The 21,631-nt window shown below is 49.9% G+C and overlaps 4 protein-coding genes across 10 annotated transcripts in view; 2 read left to right on the plus strand and 2 right to left on the minus strand.

Annotated features, from left to right (window-relative positions):
- Ccdc84 (coiled-coil domain containing 84) overlaps nt 1–6,085 on the plus strand; it is a 12,940-nt gene extending 6,855 nt beyond the window's left edge. The window contains exons 4-11 of the mRNA XM_005378286.2: nt 1,922–1,988; nt 2,058–2,120; nt 2,423–2,487; nt 2,612–2,717; nt 3,999–4,029; nt 5,523–5,612; nt 5,678–5,810; nt 5,895–6,085. Coding sequence (XP_005378343.1) covers nt 1,922–1,988; nt 2,058–2,120; nt 2,423–2,487; nt 2,612–2,717; nt 3,999–4,029; nt 5,523–5,612; nt 5,678–5,810; nt 5,895–5,958 — 619 coding nt within the window. The 3' untranslated portion in view covers nt 5,959–6,085. The remainder of the gene's footprint in view (nt 1–1,921; nt 1,989–2,057; nt 2,121–2,422; nt 2,488–2,611; nt 2,718–3,998; nt 4,030–5,522; nt 5,613–5,677; nt 5,811–5,894) is intronic.
- Rps25 (ribosomal protein S25) lies at nt 6,071–8,373 on the minus strand. The gene is made up of 5 exons (XM_005378285.2): nt 8,269–8,373; nt 7,955–8,050; nt 7,272–7,455; nt 6,191–6,292; nt 6,071–6,098 (listed from the first exon to the last, which is right to left on the minus strand). Exons 1-4 carry the CDS (start codon nt 8,269–8,271, stop codon nt 6,198–6,200), a joined length of 378 nt encoding a protein of 125 aa, XP_005378342.1. The 5' UTR covers nt 8,272–8,373; the 3' UTR covers nt 6,071–6,098; nt 6,191–6,197.
- Nucleotides 8,374–8,455: 82 nt separating this feature from the next.
- Trappc4 (trafficking protein particle complex 4) lies at nt 8,456–12,345 on the plus strand. Its single transcript, XM_005378290.2, has 5 exons — nt 8,456–8,901; nt 9,054–9,228; nt 10,269–10,372; nt 11,449–11,575; nt 12,015–12,345. Exons 1-5 carry the CDS (start codon nt 8,727–8,729, stop codon nt 12,091–12,093), a joined length of 660 nt encoding a protein of 219 aa, XP_005378347.1. The 5' UTR covers nt 8,456–8,726; the 3' UTR covers nt 12,094–12,345.
- A 608-nt stretch (nt 12,346–12,953) lies between these two features.
- Slc37a4 (solute carrier family 37 (glucose-6-phosphate transporter), member 4) lies at nt 12,954–19,436 on the minus strand. Of its 7 annotated transcripts, none has more exons than XM_013511134.1 (10): nt 19,412–19,436; nt 17,751–18,092; nt 16,775–17,007; nt 16,154–16,397; nt 15,433–15,591; nt 15,131–15,216; nt 14,541–14,654; nt 14,272–14,337; nt 13,783–13,921; nt 12,954–13,668 (listed from the first exon to the last, which is right to left on the minus strand). In XM_013511134.1, exons 2-10 carry the CDS (start codon nt 17,896–17,898, stop codon nt 13,502–13,504), a joined length of 1,356 nt encoding a protein of 451 aa, XP_013366588.1. In that variant the 5' UTR covers nt 17,899–18,092; nt 19,412–19,436; the 3' UTR covers nt 12,954–13,501. The 7 variants fall into 7 exon arrangements, with proteins under 7 accessions (XP_013366588.1, XP_013366587.1, XP_013366586.1 ...); XM_013511133.1 differs by lacking the exon at nt 19,412–19,436 and adding an exon at nt 18,933–19,021; XM_013511132.1 differs by lacking the exon at nt 19,412–19,436 and adding an exon at nt 18,769–18,852.
- Nucleotides 19,437–21,631: the final 2,195 nt, after the last annotated feature.

Consider the following 21,631-nt stretch of genomic DNA (forward strand, 5'->3'; position numbering starts at 1 on the left):
TGTAGTTCAGGGTGATCCTGAACTCACTATGTAGCTCAGGCTAGCTTCAAGCTCACAGTGATCCTCCTATCTCAGCCTCCCCAGTGCTAGGATTACAGGGCATACACCACCAAGCCTTGCATGAGACCCTGCTTTAAAAAATAGAAAGAAGCCGGCTGTGGTGGTGCACACCTGTAATCCCAGCACTCGGGAGGCTGAGGCAGGAGGATCTCTGAAAGTTTGAGGCCAGCCTGGGCTACAAAGTGAGCTCAAGGCCAGCCTGAACTGCATAGTAAGACCCTGTCTCAAAAAGACAAAAAAAAAAATTATAAGATCTTATTAAGTCCTGGAGTTGCTCAGACAGGGCTCGGTCATAATCCCCCTACCTCAGCCTTCTAAAGTAGTGGGCTTACAGTCATGTCTAGCTTTTTAAAAATTTATTCTTTAATTAATTAATTAGTTTATTTATTTATTTTGTGGCAGGGTCTTGCTGTGCTTGAGTGCTTAACGATCTTGGGTTCAGTCCCCAATTCCCACACAAAAAACATCCAAAGAGCGACTTTTAGAATTAGGCAGTTATATTTACAAGACAATAAAGAGATGGGTAGGTCCTTGTCTCACACACTAAAAAGGGCCATATTAAAACAAGGGCCGCAGCTGGGCATGGTGACACACACCTGTAATCCCAGCACTCAGGAAGCTGAGGTAGGAGACTCACCATGAGTTCAAGGCCAGCCTGGGCTATAAAGTGAGTTCAGTGCTAGCCTGAACTACAAACTAGGACTCCTAAAAAACAAAAAACAAACCAAGAGCTGTGTGAGGTAGTGTGAGGTAGGGGATATTTTATTGCTAGGTAGGCAAGTCCAGACTGCAGAGAAGCAATTTTTTGTTTGTTTTTAAGTAAGTTTGTTTGGGTCAGGGTGTACATCTGCTACAAAGCTAAGTGTTTTGTTTTGTTTTCGCGTACTGGAGAGTGAATCCAGAGCCTCTGCACTGAGCAACACCCCCAGTGCTTTTTACATTGTTTAAGTTTTGAGATAAGGCCTTGCTATGGAGTTCAGACTGTCCTTGAGCTCACTTTGTAGCCAAGGCTGCTCTGGAACTTGCAGTGATCCTCCTGCTTTAGCCTCCCAAGTGCTCAGATTACAGGTGTGCGCCTCCACGCCGGGCCCCCAGTCTTTCTTACTTTGTTTCGTTTTGTTTTCTGAGACAGGGTCTCACTATGCAGTTCAGGGTGGACTTGAACTCACTATGTAGCCCAGGCTGGCTTCAAACTCATGGTGATCTCCCTGCCTCAGCCTCCTGAGTGCTGGGATTACAGGCATGCACCAGCAGGCCCGGCTCCCCAACCCTCTTTTTGGTTTGGTTTTAGTGTTTTTGAGACAGGGTCTCACTATGTAGTTCAGGCTGGCCTCAAACTCATGGCAGTTTTCCTGCCCCAGCTTCCCAACTGCTAGGATGATAGGTGACCACCACCATGCCCAGCTTGTTGTTTTGTTTTTTGTTTTTTAAACAGGACAAGTCATTAAATTACCCAGGGTGAGATTCCATTTGTGATCTTTCTGCCTCAGCCTTCCAGAATGCTGGGATTATAGCTGTGCATTATTATACATAGCTGAATCTGTTTTTACTTTGGCAAAACAGAGGCGGGTGTGTGTGTATAAAAGAAACGGAGTCAGTATGGCAAAATGTTAGACACACTAACAGTGAGGGCTGGGTTGTAGCTCAATGACAGAACACCGGCCTAGCACGCTCTGTCCTGGGCTCCAAGCTCAGCATGGGGTGGGGTGGGAGGAACTATTTCTGATGTGAATAGTGAACCCGTGGGAGAAACACAGATGGTCTACTATTTTGTTTTTGCAAGTTTGAAAATTCTCTACATTGTTTCACAGCTGGCAGGGGCTGCAGTTTTAGGCTGATTTATGTGTCTGTCCTTTGGTAGATTCAAGAAATCCATGGTGAAAAGTTTGGATTACTATGAGGAAAAAGAGGATGAGGTGATCAAAGAGGTGAGTTACAGGAGAGGCCTGTGATGCCTGTCCCCACGGCCGGCCTTCTAAGCAGCCTGTCTCCCACAGATGGCAGCTCAGATCCGCGAGGTGGAGCAGAGCCGGCAGGAGGTGGTCCGATCTGTCTTAGAGGTTGGTTTCCCTCGGAGGAGCCAGAGCAGTATCCACAAGCACTGATCCCTGGTTTTCCCAGGTCCAGCCCTTCAAGCACCAGCTCTTCTAAGAATTCAAGGACTCCATTCCTCAGCCGCATGGCTTGGGTTCCTGACCTGTCTGCCGGGCAGGCCTAGGCAGCAGAGCCGTGGGCAGGGCCGGGAGGGAGCGCGCAGGCTGGGCAGCACCGCCTTACGCCACTGGGGTGTGGAGTGTGGGGCATGGCCTAGGCAGGCTCTGGAGTACCTTAGACACATTTATTTTTCCTGAATCAAACTCAGCCTCAGGCAGAGCCAGATCCAGAAGAGGGCTCTTCAGCACCTGGAAGCAGGAAAGGGACAAACAGGTACGGCTGTCAGGGACTTGCTGGAGTTTGGCAACCTCGTGGCTGGGAAATGGGGACAGAGCTACTTTTTACCATCCTTATGGTCAAAGACCTCATCTGCCAGCCTGGGTCGTTTGTCTTTCAGCCAAGTAGCCTCCAGTTCACAGCAGCCCTCATTCTTGGACCTGCCACCAGCTCCAGAACTTGACTGGATGGAGCCCGGACAACCTCTGACATTCATTGGCCACCAGGTACAATGGACAAGCAGGTCAGAGGAGGGCCTGTAGCTCCTGAGGTCCCTGAACAGTCTTCTGTGTCCCTGCCTCTCCTGACCACGCTGTGCCCTCCACAGGCTTCTCCATCTGCTGCACTGCTCCTCTTTCCTTATTCACACTTGCGTTGCCAACATTGCCACTCAGGACTGCTAACCTCCAGGCCTGTTCCAGCTTGATACTGGACTTCAGTGTCCCACAGGCTCTGGAACTAAACCCTACCAGTGTCCTGTATTTCCAATTGCTACAGATGCAGATCCTTATTCCCTCCTTTAATTTCTCACACTGACAGTGAGTATACATCCATTGATTGTAGCGGTTGGAGTTACACCCAGGGCCTTCACATTGAGCTGCGCCCTCAGCTCTTTTTTAAATTTTCAAACACAGTCTTTTTTTTTTTTTTTTAAACAGTCTATTGACACTTAAAATACTCAGGCTGGGTTCAAACTTGTGATCCTCCTGCCTCAGCCTCCCATAGATCACAGGTGCATGTCAGCATGCCAGCCTGAGATTACCTATCGGCTTTAACTCCCTTATAAATTCAGCCTCAGGACAATTACATTCCCCCTCTGCAATCTTGCATTGCAGAAGCCACTGGAGCATCTGCCAGCTCACATCAGGTACCCTAAAGTGGGTTTTTTTTTTTTTTTTTCTTTTTGAGACAGGGTCTCAACTGTGCAGTTCAGGCTGACCTTGAGCTCACTTTGTCACCCAGGCTGGTCTCCAACTCAGCGATCCTCCTGCCTCAGCATCCCACATGCTGGGATTACGGGGGTGTGCCACCACGCAGGCCCCTAAAGTGTTTTGAGTCTGGCAGCTGTCTCCTCACAGCTGCTGCCTCTTCTCCCTCCTCTCCTTACCTTCCTCCAGCTCCCAGCTCAAATGTCATGTTTCCACCAGTGGTTTACAAGGTCATCTCTATTGTAAAGGGATGAAGTAACATGCATAGCTTCAAATGTTGTGTAACAGATGCTTATGTCCTCCCCAACTGTGTGTGTGCAGCCAGCCAGAGTGGGGTTGTGTTCCTGTCAAACAGCAGGTACCATATTGGACACATCCACCGTGAAGACCATGAGCCTGAGGCCAGGACTGTGTAAATGATTTATCACACTCAAAGATTCAGCATCATGAGAACACAGAATCCGCACTGCGGCAGAAGTTGTATTTACCTCCTTTAGTCTGCTTTGTCACTAGCTCAATGTATCCTTACCATCTCTTGGCTTATCTAGGATTTCTTTTTTCCCCCCATTTCCACTACAGGATGTACCTGGAGTTGGTAACATCCACTCAGGTAAGGTCCTACACAATGTATTTTGTTTGTTTTTTGGTTTTTTTCTGGTACCAGGAATCGAACTCACAACCTTGCACTTGCCAGGCAGGCGCTGTGCCACTGAGCTAAATCCCCAGCCCCTCTAAGCAATGTTTTTAAAGTTGTAATTTCTTTTAAAAAAAATTAAGTCAACCAAGATACAGCACGTGTGTCTGTTAAATACCTAGAGTATGGCAGAGAACTCAAAACTTAGTTTAGAACTGGGGATGCTGCTCAGTGGTAGAGTACCTGCCTAGTTTGTGAAAGAGCCCCCCAAACATACATATGTTCCCTAGCCATTAATGATTTGCTCTGACATAAACCTACCACTATTACCCAGCCTTTCTGTTCTTACTTGCCCAAAAGAACTCATCTAAAACAAATGTACACAGCCCCCAAACTGGAAACAGTCCTGATGTTCATCAGGTTAAGATGGACTGATTAACTGGGTAGTACTCAGCAACAAAGGGAAATACAATAAAGAACACATGAACCTCAACATAATTATGATCAACGGCCAGACCTCACTTTCAAATTACATATACCACTTAAGAGAAAAACGCTAAAAAATACAAATTAAAGCTAGATTAAGGCCGGGTGTAATTCCAGCACTCAGGAGGCTGAGGCAGGAGGACTATTTGGAGACCATCCTGGGCTACAAAGTGAGCTCAAGGCCAGTTTGAACTGCATAGTAAGACCCTGTTTCAAAAAGACACACAAAAAAGCTACATTAGTGGTTTCTGGGGACACAAAGGGCAGTATTTTTTGGTTGTGTGCTGAAGATCAGACCCAGAGCTTCAACCATGACTGAGCTACATCACTAGCCTCAGGAAGAATGCTCCTGTGACATGCAAGGTCTTGTGGTTGTAATCCCTAATCCCAGCACTAGCAGGCTGACACAGGACTGTCATCAAGTTCAAGACCAGCCTCAACTACATAGTGAGACCCTATCTAAAAAAAAAACCAAAAAAAAAAAAAATTCTGACATAGGGTTTCACAGTGTAGTCCACAGGGCCTCAAATCTTTCAATCCTACTGCCTCATCCTCCCAGGTGCTGTAATTATAAGCACACACCACCATACATGGCCTGGGTTTTATTTTTGAATGTTTCTAGTTCTCCATTGGGTGAGGTAAAAAAACACTGGCACATGCCTGTAATCCCAGCTATTCAGGAAGCTATGCAGAGGGCAAGTTCAAGGCCATCCTGAGCAATTTAAGACCCCATCTTGAGATACAAAATTTTAAGTGTGAGTGTAGCTCTAGTAAGTTGCAGAGTGCCCCTGGGTTCAAACCCAGTATTAAAAAGTAAAACCGGGGCTGGGGATTTAGCTCAGCGGCAAAAGCTCCTGCCTGGCAAGCGCAAGGTCGTGAGTTCGGTTCCCGGTACCGGAGAAAAACAAAAAACCAAAAAAAAACTTAAAAAAAAAAAAAAAAAAGCAAAACCTTTAATTTTTGCCTAATGGATCTTACACCAGGTGCCACACCTCCCTGGATGATTCAAGATGAGGAATACAGCTCTGGGAACCAACAAATAGGACCTTCCTATGAAGAATTTCTTAAAGAAAGTAAGTAACCTGATTTAAAAGGGTAGAAAGTTCTGGTCTTCACACTTAAGACTCTGTCATTGCAGAGGAGAAAGAAAAACTCAAGAAGCTCCCCCCAGACCGAGTCGGGGCCAACTTCGATCACAGCTCCAGCACCAGTGCAGGCTGGCTGCCTTCTTTTGGCAGAGTTTGGAACAACGGGCGTCGCTGGCAGTCCAGGTACGGACCCTATGCCAGGGCTCCAACCCACCATCTCTTTGGCAGTCTCACCCCTCACCTTGCTAACCCTTAATTTCCTTTCAGGCATCAGTTTAAAACTGAAGCTGCAGCAAGGAATAAACAGCAGCCTCATAAAGAAACAAGCTGATCATTCCCAGGTGTTCTTGCACAACCAACCCCCACCCACCCATACTCTTCCCGCCAAGCCCTTTGCTATGAAACACACGTACCCATTCATTTGATTTAATAATAAATTTTTATTTTTTCCAAATGTACAGCTGGTTGAACCTGTTAAAAAAAAAAAAAAAATCAGAACCGTAGAACTTTGTAAAGGAGAGGACACGATGCACCTGCCACCCAAGCCCATGGTTCCCGCTCACCTGTTTATCATGCATCTTCCCCAGCGGCAGGGGCATCCCCACCCTTGGTGTTTCTGGTATAAATAACTTGAGCTCTGTGCTTTGAAACCAGCTTGATAAGTCCTAGCAAGAAAGCAGGTAAAATTTTTACATGTTAGCACTATGAGATACTCCTTACCTATCAGAAACTAGTTTTCTACCCCTTCCAAAATAGTACTGCTTAATTTGAGACAGGAAGGTATGCCTACAGTTCTTGATTTTTTTCCCTTTTTTGGGTAAGAGGTAATTATGCACTCAACTCAGGGCCTTCACACTGAGCTACATCCCCAGCCTTGCTGGGGCTACAGGCACACACTACAGTACCCAGCTAATGAGCATCTTTGTCTAACCTTTAAATCAGAAACCTATTTCTTTAATCACAACTTCTGGGGCTAGAGGTATATAGCTCAGTGGTAGAGCACCTACTTATGAGGCCCTAGGCATGCTCCTCCAGCACTACAAAGGACAAAGTGGAGTTACACCATTCACTTTAGTGATTCATCACTCAAGCTTTAGCTTAGTGCATCAGTAAAAATGAAAATGTTTCTCACATATTTAAAAAATTCCAAGCCGGGCATGGTGGTGCATGTCTGTAATCCCAGCACTCATGAGGCTGAGGAAGAGGATCATTGCAAGTTCGAGACCAGCCTGGGCTACAAAGTGAGCTCAAGGCCAGCCTGAACTGCATAGTGAGACCCTGCCTCAAAAAGACAAAAAAAATTTCAAAAAAAATAGTAATTCAAAAAAATTCAAGATACATTATGCACAGCAAGTATACCAATAAAATTAAAAAGTACATAATCATTGTTCAACTGTAATTCCACACAATTCAAAAAAAAAATTCCGCCCAGTCATGGGGGCTCACACCTGTAATCCCAGCACTCAGGAAGCTGAGGCAGGAGGCTCACCAAGAGTTCGAGTCAAGCTACATAGTGAGACTGTCTCAAAAAAAAAAACAAAAAAAACCCAAAATTCCAACATTTTCCACTAAGAGCACTCAGGATGCATTTCATGGTCAAGACAACTGAACCCCTAAAAACACACCATCTCAACACACCCTCACCTTTACTAAGGAGCTCCTGAAGGGCTGCCCTGGCCAGTGACCCACGAATCTTCAATCTTTCAGAGACCACAGCAGGCGTTATAAGTTTATAGTTGGGAACTTCCTTACAGAGTTTGTCGTAAGTAGCTTTATCAAACAGAACCAGATTGTTGAGCTTGTCCCGAACTTTGCCTTTAGACCACTTCTGCTCACAAAGAGGAAAAAATAAAGGAGTCAGTAACCCTGGCAGAACACCCTTTCCCTCCCATACAGCAGATGTTAAGGAATCTTTCCTTGTTACTACTGAAGATTAAGCTATAGGTTACAAAACTGAATGCTGCATCACAGGGGCTCTGGAGCATGGGCTGAGACTCACAGTATATTAAAATAACCTGTACAATCACCAAAGCAAACCTTTTTATCCGCTTATTTCCATGCCTTTTTAAAATAATGTGTACCACCCTTTCCTACAAGTAGAAAAAAGTGACGGCAAGAACATAAACTCCAATACGTTAGTATGGGTCTAAATTACTATTATTTGTAGACAAGATCTAGCTATGTAGTTCAGGAGGGCCTGGAGCTCCCCGAGAGCCTCCTGCCTCAGCCTCCCGAGTGCTGGGATTACAGGCATGCGCCACCACGCCCGGCTACGGATGGATTCCAGAAACCGGTGCCACACCGATCACCCAGGTGCGCTCGCTTACCTTCTTTTTGGCCTTGCCCCCAGATTTGTTCACGGGGTCTTTGTCTTTCTTGGCCGACTTCCCGGCATCTTTCTTCTTCTTGTCGTCTTTGGGCGGCTGCAGGAGCAGACGGGGCGCGCAGGCAGGTCAGAGCGCGGCGCCACGCTTCCCCAGCGCCCCGCTTCACGGCGTCGCCGGGCTACACGGGAGCACATGGGGACAGCAGTCCCCTTCCCCGCGCGGAGGCCCGCCCCGCGGCCCTACCGTGCGCTGTGGCCTCCCCTGCGCCCGAAGACAGCCCGGCTCTCAGAGCCCCCGGCTTCCCCGAAACTTACCATCGCGGAGCTCCGACAGCGGCGCCGACCACAGCAGCCTCGTCAAGATGTCGGACAGAAAGGAAGCGCGGCTCACCAGCAGGGCCCGAAACCTCCGCCCGCAGCAAGTACTTCCGGGGCAAGGGGCGGAGCCACACGGAGGAAGTTGGGCGGGGCGAGGCGGAGTGGGGAAGCGGGTCCATTTCTCAAGCCGCGCCCCCGAACGCTGCCCTCCGCTAGGTTATTGGACTCTGCCGCTAGCAGTGGGGTAGTCACACAGTCCTCGTCTATCACCCAGACGCGGAGAAGAATTTACCAGGTCCTCGTGACTACGTAGCTTGCAGGCCCGGGCGGTAGCCCCGTGTGCGCAAGCGCAGGGAGAACGCCGCCGTGGAAACCAGGACGGTCTTTTGACAGCGGTTCCGGGGCGAGGACCTCGGAAAGAGCCCGGATTCGGCACAGGCGCCGCCGCCACAGCGATGGCAATTTTTAGTGTGTATGTGGTGAACAAAGCTGGCGGCCTGATTTATCAGCACGACAGCTACGCGCCGCGCGCTGAGGCTGAGAAAACTTTCAGTTACCCGCTGGATCTGCTGCTCAAGCTGCACGACGAGCGAGTGCTGGTTGCCTTCGGCCAACGGGACGGCATCCGGGGTGCGCCGGGCTCGGGGGCGGGGCCCGTGCTTCGGAAGTGGGCCGGGGTGAAGGGGCCGAGTGGGGGCGGCAGGGGGGTGTGCCGGGCCCCTTGTCCCCTCGGCGGAGTCCCGGGCCTGGAGCCTCGCTGACCCCTGGCCTCGCCTCTGCAGTGGGCCATGCAGTGCTGGCCATCAATGGCACAGACGTGAACGGCAAGTACACGGCCGACGGGAAGGAGGTGCTGGAGTATCTGGGTAACCCCGCTAATTACCCGGTGTCCATTCGCTTCGGCCGGCCCCGCCTCACCTCCAATGAGAAGCTCATGCTGGCCTCCATGTTCCACTCGTAAGTCCCCTCTCTCTGCACTGCAGATCGGCCCGCGCCTGCTTCCAGGCTGGCGGGATTAGTATGGTTCTTTGGGCACTTGTGAAGAGAAAAACAACTCGTCCATCTTGCCCAGACTTTACTGACAATGCTGATCTTGCCTAAGTTAGTCTCTCTTCTCTACGCCTGTTTCTTCATCAATAAAATAAGGCAATTGGGCCGGGGATATTGCTCAACGGCGCAGCGCCTGCTTGGCAAGTTCAAAGTCCTGAGTTCGATTCCCGGTACCCACACACACAAAAATTGAAATAAGGCAGTTGTTGGGGGTGTTGGGAGGATAAGGCTTGACTGCCAGAGATGAAAATGTTCTAATATATTAGAAAATGCTCTAAAATTGGAGGGGGGTGGCTGCCCGAGTTCTTTATATACTTAAAACACTGGGTTGTACACTTTAAATAGATGAATTTGTGGTATGTAAATTGCATCAGTAAAGCATTTTGGAATTGATACTCCATCCACTAAAGGACCTTTTAAAAAATCTTTTCCTTCTCTTAGCCATGGTATGAGATGTGCTGGCGTAGGCTTAGCCGCAAGCTAAGTAAGCATGCACTCGTTCCCCAGAATGTTCATTTTACGTTTTTGGTGTAAAATGTTTTGTAGTAAAGTGTATGCAGAAATCAAATGAATTTAAAAGAAATTCTGACAGTGCTACCAGGCAGTTCACACTCTCTCCCCTTAGTGTACTAGTCTGTAAAATGCACGCCTCAGCGGAGAGTGGTGGCGCCTGCCTGTGATCCAGCACTTTGGAAGACTGAGGCAGGATGATGGCTAGTTCAAGCCCAGCCTGGGCCATTTAGTGACTTAGTGAGACCTTGTCCGGAATGAATGAATAGAAAATGGTCTGGGGGTGTAGCTACGTGCAAAGGCTCAGGGTTCAAGCTTCAGTACTACAAAAGTAAATGAACTCATTAGATAGGATGACTTCAGTAGAAATGTTTGAGAAACACTGTTCCCTTACAGTACTGGGGCGCTTTCCCAGCTTTATCTCCTTTGCATTATAGGCTCTTTGCCATAGGCTCCCAGCTGTCCCCTGAACAGGGAAGCTCAGGCATCGAGATGCTGGAGACAGACACATTCAAACTGCACTGCTTCCAGACGCTCACAGGTATGCCTCCTCATGGCCAGGGGGATAGAGCGGGCAGGCTGGGCCAAGGACTGGCTAAAGACAACTTTGGAGAGCAATACGGGGAGTGTCAGGTTTTCCCAGAACAGTTATACAGACACATTACTGTTTGCTTTGAGAATCCAAAGCCAATATTTAATCTGAAGCTCATTTTATCCACATCACCCAGCATGTTCAGCCCTGGTCATGTTGAGTTCAGATAAAACTCAATGATAAGGTTGTACACGTTCCAAAATGAAATTTAAAAAGCCAAGCAAAAATGGCCTTTGGGTAATTCCAACACTTGGGTGGCTGAGACAGGAGGATTACTGTAAGTTTGAGGCCAGCCTGGGCTACATAGTAAGTTCAAGGCCTGCCTGAACTACCTAGCAAGATTCTGTCTCAAAAAAAAAAACAGTATGGGGGCTGGGGATTTAGCTCAGTGGCACAGCACCTGCCTGGCAAGCACAAGGTAATGAGTTCGATTCCCGGTACCAGGGGGAAAAAAAAAAAAAATATGAAAATAGCCTTTGGAGCCTGGTGCATGTCTGTAATTGCAGCACTCAGTGGGTTGAGGCAGGAGGATTGCTGTGAGTTGGAGGCCAGCTTGGACTACAAAGTGAGCTGAAGGCAGCCTGGAACTGCATAGTGAGACCCTGTCTCAAAAAGGCAAAAAAAAAAAAAAAAAAAAAAAAAAAAAAAAAAAAAAAAAAAAAAAAAAAAAAAAGAAAAGAAAGTAGCCTTTGGATTGTGTTATTGCAACTCTCTCTTAATGTAGACAATTGAAAATGGCCTGAGAGTGTTCTCTGCTTGCACTGTTTCTGCTGAGGGATTCTAGGACAAGGAGTAAAGTGACAGAACTTAAAGCCTGGTCTCTCAGTGACTTGGGTGAAATAAAAGTCACTTCATTTCTCTGGTCTCTTCTGTAGATTCGAAGTTTTGCCTTTTCTTCTTTATGTAGCAATATGGATACAAATGGGCTCACGACAGTACTTTACAAAATTGAAAGTACTGTAAAAATACAGGATGGTGTTGTTTGATGGTACCTTTGGTAACCAATCTTTGTGGACTCTTTCCAGGGATCAAGTTTGTGGTGCTGGCAGATCCTAGGCAAGCTGGAATCGATTCTCTTCTCCGAAAAATTTATGAGATTTACTCAGATTTTGCCCTTAAGAATCCATTCTACTCTCTGGAAATGCCCATCAGGTAGGTGGCTCTATTTGCCAGATACTGTTCAAAGCATTGTGCTCTCCTTGAAGTTTTTTTTTTTTTTTTTGTATTGGGAATCGAACTCGGGACCTTGTACTTGTCCCCAAAGTCACTTGAGGTATAGCAGAATATTACTTTTAAGTAAGACAACAATGACTAGCCCCTTATTTATGTATTTATTTATTTATTTTTGAGGCAGGGTCTCACTATGTAGTCTTGGCTGGCCTTGAACTCAAGGTAATCCTTCTGCCTCAGCCTCTTACTGGTGTGCACCACCACGCCCAGCCAGCCCTTTATTTATTCAGAGAAATTACAAAGACTTTTTCTTGGAGTTTGTGTCCATCAAGTGCTGTTTCCACTGGCCCTGTCTGTATGTAAAGTGGGGGAAGAGCCTCAGGCCTCACAGTTTTTTTTGTGTCTCCCCCGTCTGGCCTAGGTGTGAGCTGTTTGACCAAAACCTGAAGCTAGCGCTGGAAGTAGCAGAGAAGGCTGGGACTTTCGGACCAGGGTCATAGAATAAACCTGCATTGGACTTCCAAATTCAGATTAGTCTTATAGCAGAGGTTCTGCTATTTCTGCTCCAGCCCAGCAGTCTTGCTAGTGTAGTTGAAATGGAGAATGCTGAGTCCGATGACACACACTGATCCCTGAGCCTTAATGCCATGCTCTCCCTTTTGTATATATTGTGGTCCTACTTCCCGACTTTGTACAGATTTATTTATGGAGGCAGTAGGCCCATAAATGTAATAAACATTCCTTTGATCCAGTGTTTCTTGTCATAACTGATGGTTTTAAGGAAAGGCATGGGAGGGAGAGAAATGGTATGGGACTTCAGAGAAGCGGCGATACTGTGTTCCAGTAGAAAGCAAAGCAAGTGTGCTCACTGAGTGAATGAATATAATACTTGAATCCGGTGTCTTGAATGTCATCCAGATCTGCTACTTTCCTGGGTTGAGGTGGCAGTGATGATGGAGACACAACATTTGCCCAGGACTTAGAACCAGGCTTTCTTGCCTTATCTCACTTCATCTTCACCCACCCTCAGGGAGTTCATTCTCCTGCATGAGTTAGCAAGTACAGACTGCTCCAGTCTGCAGGCGTTGGATCTGTGTCCGTACTTTCTGACTGTTCAGCCATCTCAGTGCTGTTGTACAGCCTCCAGCCACGGTGTTTAACCTGCTACATTCCAATAGCTTTGTCTCTAAAATGATCACTGCAAGTGTCCAGCTAAAGACAGAGGAGGCATGAGCTTAAAGGCTTCATCCACACTTCCGCTTTCCTATTCCTGGGAAGTATCCGTGTATCGACAAGATAATTTCCCAAGGAAAGCTGTCTCTGGCTTATTTTACCCCTTTTGCAAAAAATCAGTCACTGACTGTTTTATATCAAATCTAGCTTTAATCCCTTAACGAATTGTCTTACCCTCCCATTCGTTCCCCTCCTGTACTCAGGGTGTTGGTGAGAGTGGTGGCCTCCTCTCTTCCCCTAAGACTCAGGTATTAGCAAAAGCTGTTGCCCACTGCGGAGAGGCCTCAGGGCACAGTGGAAGTCACAAGTCATTGGTGCCCTGCAGCTGCAGGGCCAGCCTTGGCTCAGATGGGGATGGGTGAGATGGGGGTAGGACAAGGCTGAGGAGACACAGAAGGGTAAGGGGACACGCACATCCAATTTCCTGTTCATCTGGAAATGAACCAATTAGCTAATGGGAGTCCAAAGACAAAGGTCTTTTAAATAAAGCACAGGATGGAGAGATGACACCTCATTAGCCACTGATAATTTCCAGTGCCACGTGGGTGAAGGACAAGGTACAGAGATGAACGTGAAAGGTGAAAGGCTCAGCGCTAGCCGGGGCAGCCCCCCTTTCTGCACCCCGGACTGTGCAGGGTAACCACAGGGGAGAGGGTGCTCCAGAGCCAGGACTCTTCACTCTGCCTTCTTGGGCATTTGACCCATCTTGGTGCGGATGTTTCGGAGTAGGAAGAAACCAGCTGTACTGGCTGCACAGATCATTTCCGCCACCCAGAAGGCTGTGCTCCAACTGTAGTGTTTGGCGATGGTACTGAAGGGCAGCCCGGCCAGAAAGCCACCCACTGTCAGGGAGGAGGGAAGAGCCTGAGCCCTTGTGAGGGGAAGCAGGGGGGCTGGCTCTTGCCTCTAGCAAGGCAGAGAGGGAGCAAGGTGGATACACTAGAAGTATCACTTACCATTGGCCATTAGTCCCACGATGGCATGAGAGGTACCACACAAATTGGAAGGGGCGCTTTCATTGGCTATGACTCCAAACAAGGCAATGGGCCCATAAGAGGAGAAACCAAAGACAGCACCCAGTACCAGGATCCAGATCTGCAAGGGCAAGCCAGGGTGGCATTCAGTCAGAAAGCCCACTCCCTACCTGCCTGCCCCTGCCAGAGGAGAGCTGAGGGTTCGGCTCCCAGCAGCAAACAGTAATAAAGAGACTGTGAACGACCCTCCTCACCCCTCTCCCCACTGTAACTGACAGTATAGAGCCAGGATGGCAGGTGGATGGGGCTCTGAGCCACCCAAGGGTAGGCGGGCAGGGAGGGGAGATACAGGAGCCATCCCTGGTTCAGATGGTATTTGAGTATTTACATAGGCTGGATTGGCTAGGGCAAGGCAGGGGGCAAGGACAAAAATGTGAAAGACTGGGGAAACCAGAGATATCGTTAAGGCACCTCGTGTTCCGTAAAGCCTGTGAGCTCAGCAAGAGGGTGGAGAGCCGGAGTCCAGAAAGCATCTTCCTGGAGGAGCAGAGGAAAGAGAAGAAAAGCAGACCCAGAGTGGAGGAGAGGAACTAAAATAAAGAGCTGAGTTGCAAACAGAACTGAAAATGAAAATCAGAGGCAGAGAAAGGACTAGCCCAGGCAGGAACAGGGAAATGGTGACAGTCAATGGCCCTGGCCTCTCCTTGTACTCGGCTGTGGCCCAGGCTGTCTGTGTTTACCTTCGGGGAGTCACTGGTCACCGTTACCCGGAAGAGGTACATGGACGCGGTCATGCCAGCCATCATGAACAGCAGCAGGCCATGGCGAGGGTTCCCATAGACAGACAGCCCCGCCTGCGGGTAGAGGCCCAGGGACATCAGGCGCCCACTCTGGACTCTGACACAGGAGGGCCTCTGCTGTCAGATATTTAGCAATCCCATCACAGTTCTTGGCTCCAGACAGCTCTGGGCGGCCCTGAGAGCTACTCACGTCCTAAGGCCAAATTCCACACCCTCCCTCCACCTTGGCACAGGCCTGGGACACGTGCTGGGGAGCTGCACCCAACCTACCACCACCCCCAGTTTTCCTGGAGCAGTGACACCTACAGCTAGGCTGAAGTTCTCCATGAGCTCTGTTGAAACCCTCCCTCCAATAGCCTTATCTCCATATCCCCAGGGAAGATAACAGTAGTGTGAAATCGTTCCCACCTCACCCAACCTAAACCTGCACATGACACCAGGCCTGTGTACCAGCACTCCCATTATTCTGTGTCTGCCTCAGCCACCCTGGAAGACCCAAAGGGACACTCCTTCCTCCCCTGCCTGCTCACCTTTGCCATGGCCCGGTCTGACAGGTAGCCAGCTGCAATGCTGCCCACAAGACCCCCAACCTCCAGGGCACTCATGTAGGAGCTACCTGGAGTAGGGAGTTGTGGGGAAAGGGACAGGTAGGGTAGAAGGCTGTTATATACGAGAGTTGTCCCACACACTTAGAGAGACCCCAAGCGTGACCAGCCATAGCTGCCTGAGTAGTGCCCAGCCTCAGGGAAAAATAAATGAGAAGGAGAACAAGGGCCTGGATTCCTCATCTCCTGCCTTGGTTCCTGCTTTAATGCCCTGGTCATCATCTTACCCACGAGGGCGGACTGTCCTCGCTCCTGGATAAGGAAGAACTGGCCCCAGTCTGTGCAGCACGTCTTTACGCCAAACACCACCAGGTAGCCTGTGGAGAGCACCCACAGGTAGGGGGACAGCAGCAGCTCTCGCAGGGTACTGTCCTCTTTGGAGGAACCTGGAGGTGGGACAAGACCAGGCCTCAAGCTCTGCTCTGCCACCCTGCCCCCCTCATTAACCAGCCATAGGGACAGAGCGCTTCGGCACAGCCAGGCACAGCTGAGGGTATCGCCTTATGTCTGCTTGCCAGCCCCACTGCAAGTCTCAGTAAATGAAGGAGAAACAGAACTAGGGCAGATGGAGAAGGCACCCAAACCCTGTAGGATGTGCTCTAGAACAGGGAAGCCTGCTGTTTCGAGCAAGGACAGAGTATAACATGAGTCACAGCACTGGTTGGCTCTGTCTCTCGGGATGAGTTTTGTTTTTTGTTTTTGTTTTTTATTTTTTTGGTACCAGGAATCAAACTCAGGACCTTGTGCTTGCCAGGCAGGCACTTGTGCCACTGAGCTATATCCCTGGCCCATGGAGTTTTATTTATTCCCCATGCAACTTCCATGGCTACCCCTTCCTTACATCCACTGGCAAGCATAGGACAAGGTGTAAGTCTAGTCCTCAACAACATCCTGACAAAATCCACGAAGAACAAGGGGCCCTGGCGGTTGGCTTGGGTGGCGGCTCACCCTTCTTGCCCTTGGAGGGAGTAGGGTCCAAGTTGCGTAGTCCAACATCAGCAGGTTCGTTGTGGATGAGGAGGAGGCAGAGGAAGGAGACAGCCACACACAGGGCCCCAGACAGGGCCAGCGTGCTGCGCCAGCTGTAGTTCTGGGCAAGGATGGTGGCCAGGATTGGGCCCAGCCCTCCAGCCAGGTTCATGCTGGTTGACAAGATGGCCCACCAGGTGCCAAACTGAGATGGCTCAAACCACTGTGATGCAGAGGAGGAGAGAGTGGGTGCCAGGCCACCAACCCATGTTGAGGGTTGGGTTTATGTTGGGGAGATTCAGAAGCTCACATTACAGGGATGAAGATGCTTCTACTTGGCAGAGCCAATTCCCTCATCTGCCACCTGATCCCACCTCCTAAAATATCTTGACAAGCAACAGGAGCTGGCTAGGAGCTCCTGAGGAACCTGCTGTGGGGGTCAGAAAGGGTGCTCTCACATGCACACGAGGTACCCTCTGTGCCAGTGGTGGCAAACCTACGGCACATGTGCTGCAGCAGGCTGTTTATGCCACTGAAAGCTCTAAAAGGTTCGCCATCCCTTTTCTATGCCAACCCAGCAGGCTTGTTGGAAGCACTCACCTTCCGTAGGATCTTCCCACACGGGGGCCAGCCCAGCCCCTGTGCCAGGCCATTAAGGAACCAAAGAGCAGCAAATACAGGTACTGTGGAGCTCCAGGAAAAGACTACATTGACCAAGCCAACCAGGAGCAGCCCGGAGGAGAACAGCCAACGAGCACTCATCTGGTCGGACAGCACTCCGCTCACAAACTTGCTGATGGCATAGGCTGCCGACTGGCTGCTGGTGATGAGTCCTGAGGGGAGCAGGGAGCAGGACACCTGGGGGGTTAGGGGCAGGGCAGAGGCACAGGAGGGGTGGAGGAAGGCATGGGGTCAGGTGTGTGGAGCTGCCCAGCAGGGTACGACAGGTTCCTTCTCCAAGGAACAAGAGCCTGAACTGCGGTTGGGGATGCCACCTCTGCTACTGCTCCTTCCTGCCCCACCAGCAGCACTAGCCCTAGGTTGACTTCATTTCTCCCCTGCTAGAGTCCAGCTGCAGCAGCTGGGGACAAGAAGGAAGCAGCTTCCCTCTATGGGAGTTGCATATACCTGAGCTCTCACCTCACCCTGATGCCAGTCCGAGGCATCGAGCAGCTCTGTGCCCCACCTCTGCACATGGGCAGAAGGGTATGGATGGGCTCAATATGGGATGGGGATCTTGTCCCTCCTGAAGGGTGGCATGCAGGCCACATGAAACGACCAACTTCCCAATGCTAACCCCTGCAGCGTCAGCGTGCACGCACTGTGGAAAAACCTCGCCCAGAGCTCCCCAAAACATCATAAACATTGCCTGCGCGGGCTCTGGTGGATCAGGGCAGATCCACACCAGACAAGCACCCCCCTCAGTCCTTTGCACACCTGTGGGCACACAGTGGCCCAGCCCTGATGTGCAGATCTGCCATGCACACTGCATGCCCATGCACACTGCACTGCCACACTTAGCGTGGCCTGTGAGTTCTGGGTCCCAGGGTCCACCACCCTGCCCTTCAGGGCTCACCCAAATCATCCTTGTCCAAAGGGATCTCTTCCACCAATGCTGGCATGACAAAGGAGAAGGTCTTGCGGTTGAAGTAGTACAGGCTGTAGCCCCCAAACATGGCTGAGAAGATCACAGCGCGGTAATAGCCGTAGCCTTGGCCTGCCATGGTAAAAAGGAGCAGATCCCGCCAGGCAGGACTCACAGCCTCTGACCAAGCTCCTGCTTTCAGCTCTCTCAGTGCCCAGATCTGCTGAGTTGTCTTTTTTCCGCTCCCTCCTCCACTCAGCCTCCCAGGCTCCCTTTATAGCTGCCTTCTGGACAATTATTAAGCTTGGGGCCGCTCCTAGGGAACCCAGTGTCCTGAGGGAGACAAGAAAACATTACTGACAGCCAAACTGCAGGGTTGGGGGGGGGGCTCCCAGAAAGAGGCAAGCGAGCTTGTTCAGCACCCCATGTACCCAGGATTTCTGCCTTTCCCTCCTTTTCCACGTCTGCCTGCCTGGGAAACCAGCTGTGATTAAAAGCTCAACCTAATTACTTTTATTTGCAGGAGCCCTGGGGAGGCAGGGGTGGGATGAGCAGAGCTGCCCTCTCCATGCACCCCTGCGCCCTCAGTCACCAGACCTCATTCACTTAGGGAAGGGTTAGGAGGGCTCCTGGTTGCCAGGCACCGCAGTAAACGCTAGATCCGCTTCCACACACGTTCTGTCCCTCTTTCAGTCAGGCACGATATCCCAGCAAGCGCACCTCCAAGACTTCTAGCGCTGACCTCACCCAATGCTTAGCACATAACAGGGCTGATATGGGAGTTCCGCCTTATCCTTGGGGGTACACCCCAGCCCTCCCAAGGATAGTAACACACATATATAAATATATATATACGTAGATATGTATATATAATTTTTTATTATACATACCTATGGTAAAGGTTATAAATTAGGCATGGTAAGAAATTTACAACAATTATAACAATATACTTCAAATTTATGAATTATTTCTGGAATTTTCCATTTCATATTTTACCACTTCAGTTGACCTCAGTAACTTGCACCACACCGTGGATAAGAGGGGGCTCCTGCAGCTGCAGAATGAGAAGCAGGGAGAAGCCCCCCCGCGTTCGCCCCAGTGTCACGAGGAAAGCTCCACGCGGGGCCGAGGTCTCGATGGCGCCGCTCAGAGCTGCCTCCGGGTCCCCATTACCCGGCGAGACGTCAGAGCGGGCTTCCGTCTGCAGGGGCCCGGGGCGGCCGAGCGCCCCGCTTCCCAGCCCGCAGAGCGCCGGCCTTTCTTTTCCGCTCGGCCGGGCAGCAACTGGAGCAGAAGGCGCGGGCAGGCGGGCGCACGTAGGCGCCCTGGCAGAGGAGCCCGCGGCGAGGACGCGGAGGGCAGCGGGCCAGCGCGTGTCCTCAGGACACCCAGGACACCCGACTCCGGGGTGGGGACGCGGCCCGGGCGCGGCGGCGGAGAGGAGTGGCGACCGCAGGGCTGCGCGGATTAAAGCGGGTGTCAGCGCCTCGGCGGCCCCCGCGCCCAGGAACTGTCCCCCACCCCGGAAGGGGCAGACGCAGAAACAGCCCCGTGTAACACCGGAAGCTAGGCTTCCCCGACAGTGTAGCCCCAGCACCGGAGGCACCCAGCCCGGTTCTCCCGTGAGCCCCTCCCCTGCCCGCTCCCCCTACCTGGACAGAGGCGGGAGCCCAACTAAAACGGGGCGGGGCCAGCCGGACGGCGCTGCGCATGCGCCAGGGCTAGGGGCGGGGCCTCCGCCTGGACCTTCCCAGAACCCCGAGGCCGTTCTCCTCTAGCAATGTTATCTTAGTCCTGCGTGCAGGTCGCCTAGCTCCTAGCGCTAGGGCAGCGCCCTCTAGGGGTTGGGTAACAGGTCCATTTTTTTTGATACAGCATCTTGCTAAGCGGTTCAGGTTGGCCTTGAACTCACACTATGTAGCCCAGGGTGCCCTCGAATTTGCAGAGATCCTCCTGCTTCAGCCTCTCGAATAGTGGAATTAGGAGCGTGCACCATCATGCCCGGCTAGGTCCACTTCTTAACCGATTGCATTTGACAAATCACTTTCTAGTGAGTGCCTCCCACTACCTAACAATGGGGATAAATACGAAGGTAACAATCGTTGTTCCCATGTTGCCCGCATTCTGGGAAAAGTCTTGTAGGAGCACAGTATTTGCTGTACAAAATGAGTGCACTTCTCAGCACAATTTGTAGTGTTAGCCTGTAGTCAGACTGTTCGTGGCAGAGGGAATATAGCTATAGTATTTAGTTATTTATGGGAACCTGGAATCAAACTCAGGATCTTGCACTTGCCAGGCAGGCTCTGCTTCACTGAGCTATATCCTGGGTCCCCAAAGTGTTTAAAGGACAAAGCCCTAAGGGAACTTAAAATTCGAACCATGAACTCCCTATGTTGTTGCTTTTCTCTACACTGGGGATCACACCCAGGGGTGCTCTACCATGGAGCTACATCCTCAGCCCCATTTATTTTTTATTTTGAGACAGGGTTTTGTTAAGCTGCCCAAGCTGGCCTGGAACTTGTGATCCTCCTGTTTCAGCCCCCTGAATAGCTTGGTTTATAGCAGTAGGCCACCATGTCAGACTTTTGAACCCACTTTGGTCTGTAAGCCCCAGTTTTTATTTTTTATTAATATCATAGTTTGTTGTAAGAACTTAACAGATGATATAGAGGAGAGCTCAGAAAATGTGTTAGAGTTCTGCACGACTTGGCTTTCATCTGTTAAACCAAACTCAAGACGGATCTCTAAAATAAGGAAACTTCTTGCGCTATTACACATGTTGGCCAGAAAAAGACATCCTGAAACAAGTTCCTGCAGTCACCACTGCAAGACCAGGTAGCAGCTGAGAAAACATCTGCTGGATTTAAAAAGCCAGAATATTTTAAAATAAAAAGTTAGACAAGAAAGCATAAATAAACTGGGTGTGGTGGCACCTGTAATCTCAGTATTCCAGAGGCTGAGGCAGGAGGATCACTGAGAGTTTGAGGCCAGCATGGGCTATGTAGTGAGACCCTGTCTCAGAAAAAAAAAAGCATACATTGTTTGCATTGAACCTACATTGGCCATAGATAAGAGAAGTGGAATAACTAAGAATGGGAAAAGTTCGGAAATAGAAGGATGAGCTACAAGAAATACTGGTTACTCCTGGCCTGGGGTGGTTGGAAGCGGAATTTGATGGCCGTGATGGGGGAGCTGTGGGAGATCTGAGGTAGGTTTCAAGGTGTGTTCAGGAATGTGGAGCAGTTTTGTTCTTTTGGGCTGAAGCTGTTAGCTGATCAACTTACCTCTTTCCTCCTCCACCCTCCTGCCTTTGTAGTTGAAGTTAGGGTGCCTCAGAATTTTTCCCTGTCACACTGGCCCCACAGAAGAATGGCCGAGAGGACTGTACGTGCTCCAAAATTGAAAGCAAAGATCTTTTACACTCTGGAAGCTGGTCCTGGAAGGCAGGTGGCGGAGATGAGATCAAACAGGGCTAATCACCACAGGGACAGAGGAAAAATACTGTGGGCTTTTAACCTGTTGCTCATTAAAAGCATGATTTGAGCCAGGCTGGTGGCACATCCCTGTAATCCTAGCACTCTGGGAGGCTGAGGCAGGAGGACTGCAAATTCAAATCCAATCCTTAGCAATTTAACCAGACCCTGTCTCAAAATTTAAAAAAAAAAAAAAGAGAAAAAATGCTGGGGTTGTAGCTCAGTGCAAAAGGGTTCAATCTCCAGTACCACACACACATACAAAAAAAAATTTTATATTTATTTTTCAAGAGCCCAGGTCAGCTGGATGTGGTGGCACATGCCTGTAATCCCAGCACTTGGGAGGCTGAGGCAGGAGGATCATTGTGAGTTTGAGACCAGCCTGGGCTACAAAGTGAG

Source organism: Chinchilla lanigera, unplaced genomic scaffold (genome assembly GCF_000276665.1).
Source record: "Chinchilla lanigera isolate Chin_1 unplaced genomic scaffold, ChiLan1.0 scaffold00011, whole genome shotgun sequence".
NCBI classification, from domain to species: Eukaryota; Metazoa; Chordata; class Mammalia; order Rodentia; family Chinchillidae; genus Chinchilla; species Chinchilla lanigera.

Coding starts and splice junctions, on each gene's coding strand:
- Rps25 (XM_005378285.2), bottom strand. Junction 7,456..7,954: donor GGGGCAAGGCCAAAAAGAAG/GTAAGCGAGCGC, acceptor CTTTGTGAGCAG/AAGTGGTCTAAAGGCAAAGT. Junction 6,293..7,271: donor TCAGGAGCTCCTTAGTAAAG/GTGAGGGTGTGT, acceptor CTTTCTTGCTAG/GACTTATCAAGCTGGTTTCA.
- Trappc4 (XM_005378290.2), top strand. CDS start 8,727: ATGGCAATTTTTAGTGTGTATGTGGTGAACAAAGCTGGCGGCCTGATT. Junction 8,902..9,053: donor CCAACGGGACGGCATCCGGG/GTGCGCCGGGCT, acceptor TCGCCTCTGCAG/TGGGCCATGCAGTGCTGGCC. Junction 9,229..10,268: donor CTGGCCTCCATGTTCCACTC/GTAAGTCCCCTC, acceptor TTTGCATTATAG/GCTCTTTGCCATAGGCTCCC.
- Slc37a4 (XM_013511134.1), bottom strand. CDS start 17,898: ATGGCAGGCCAAGGCTACGGCTATTACCGCGCTGTGATCTTCTCAGCC. Junction 14,655..15,130: donor CAGACCGGGCCATGGCAAAG/GTGAGCAGGCAG, acceptor CTCTACCCGCAG/GCGGGGCTGTCTGTCTATGG. Junction 14,338..14,540: donor TGACCAGTGACTCCCCGAAG/GTAAACACAGAC, acceptor CTGCTCCTCCAG/GAAGATGCTTTCTGGACTCC.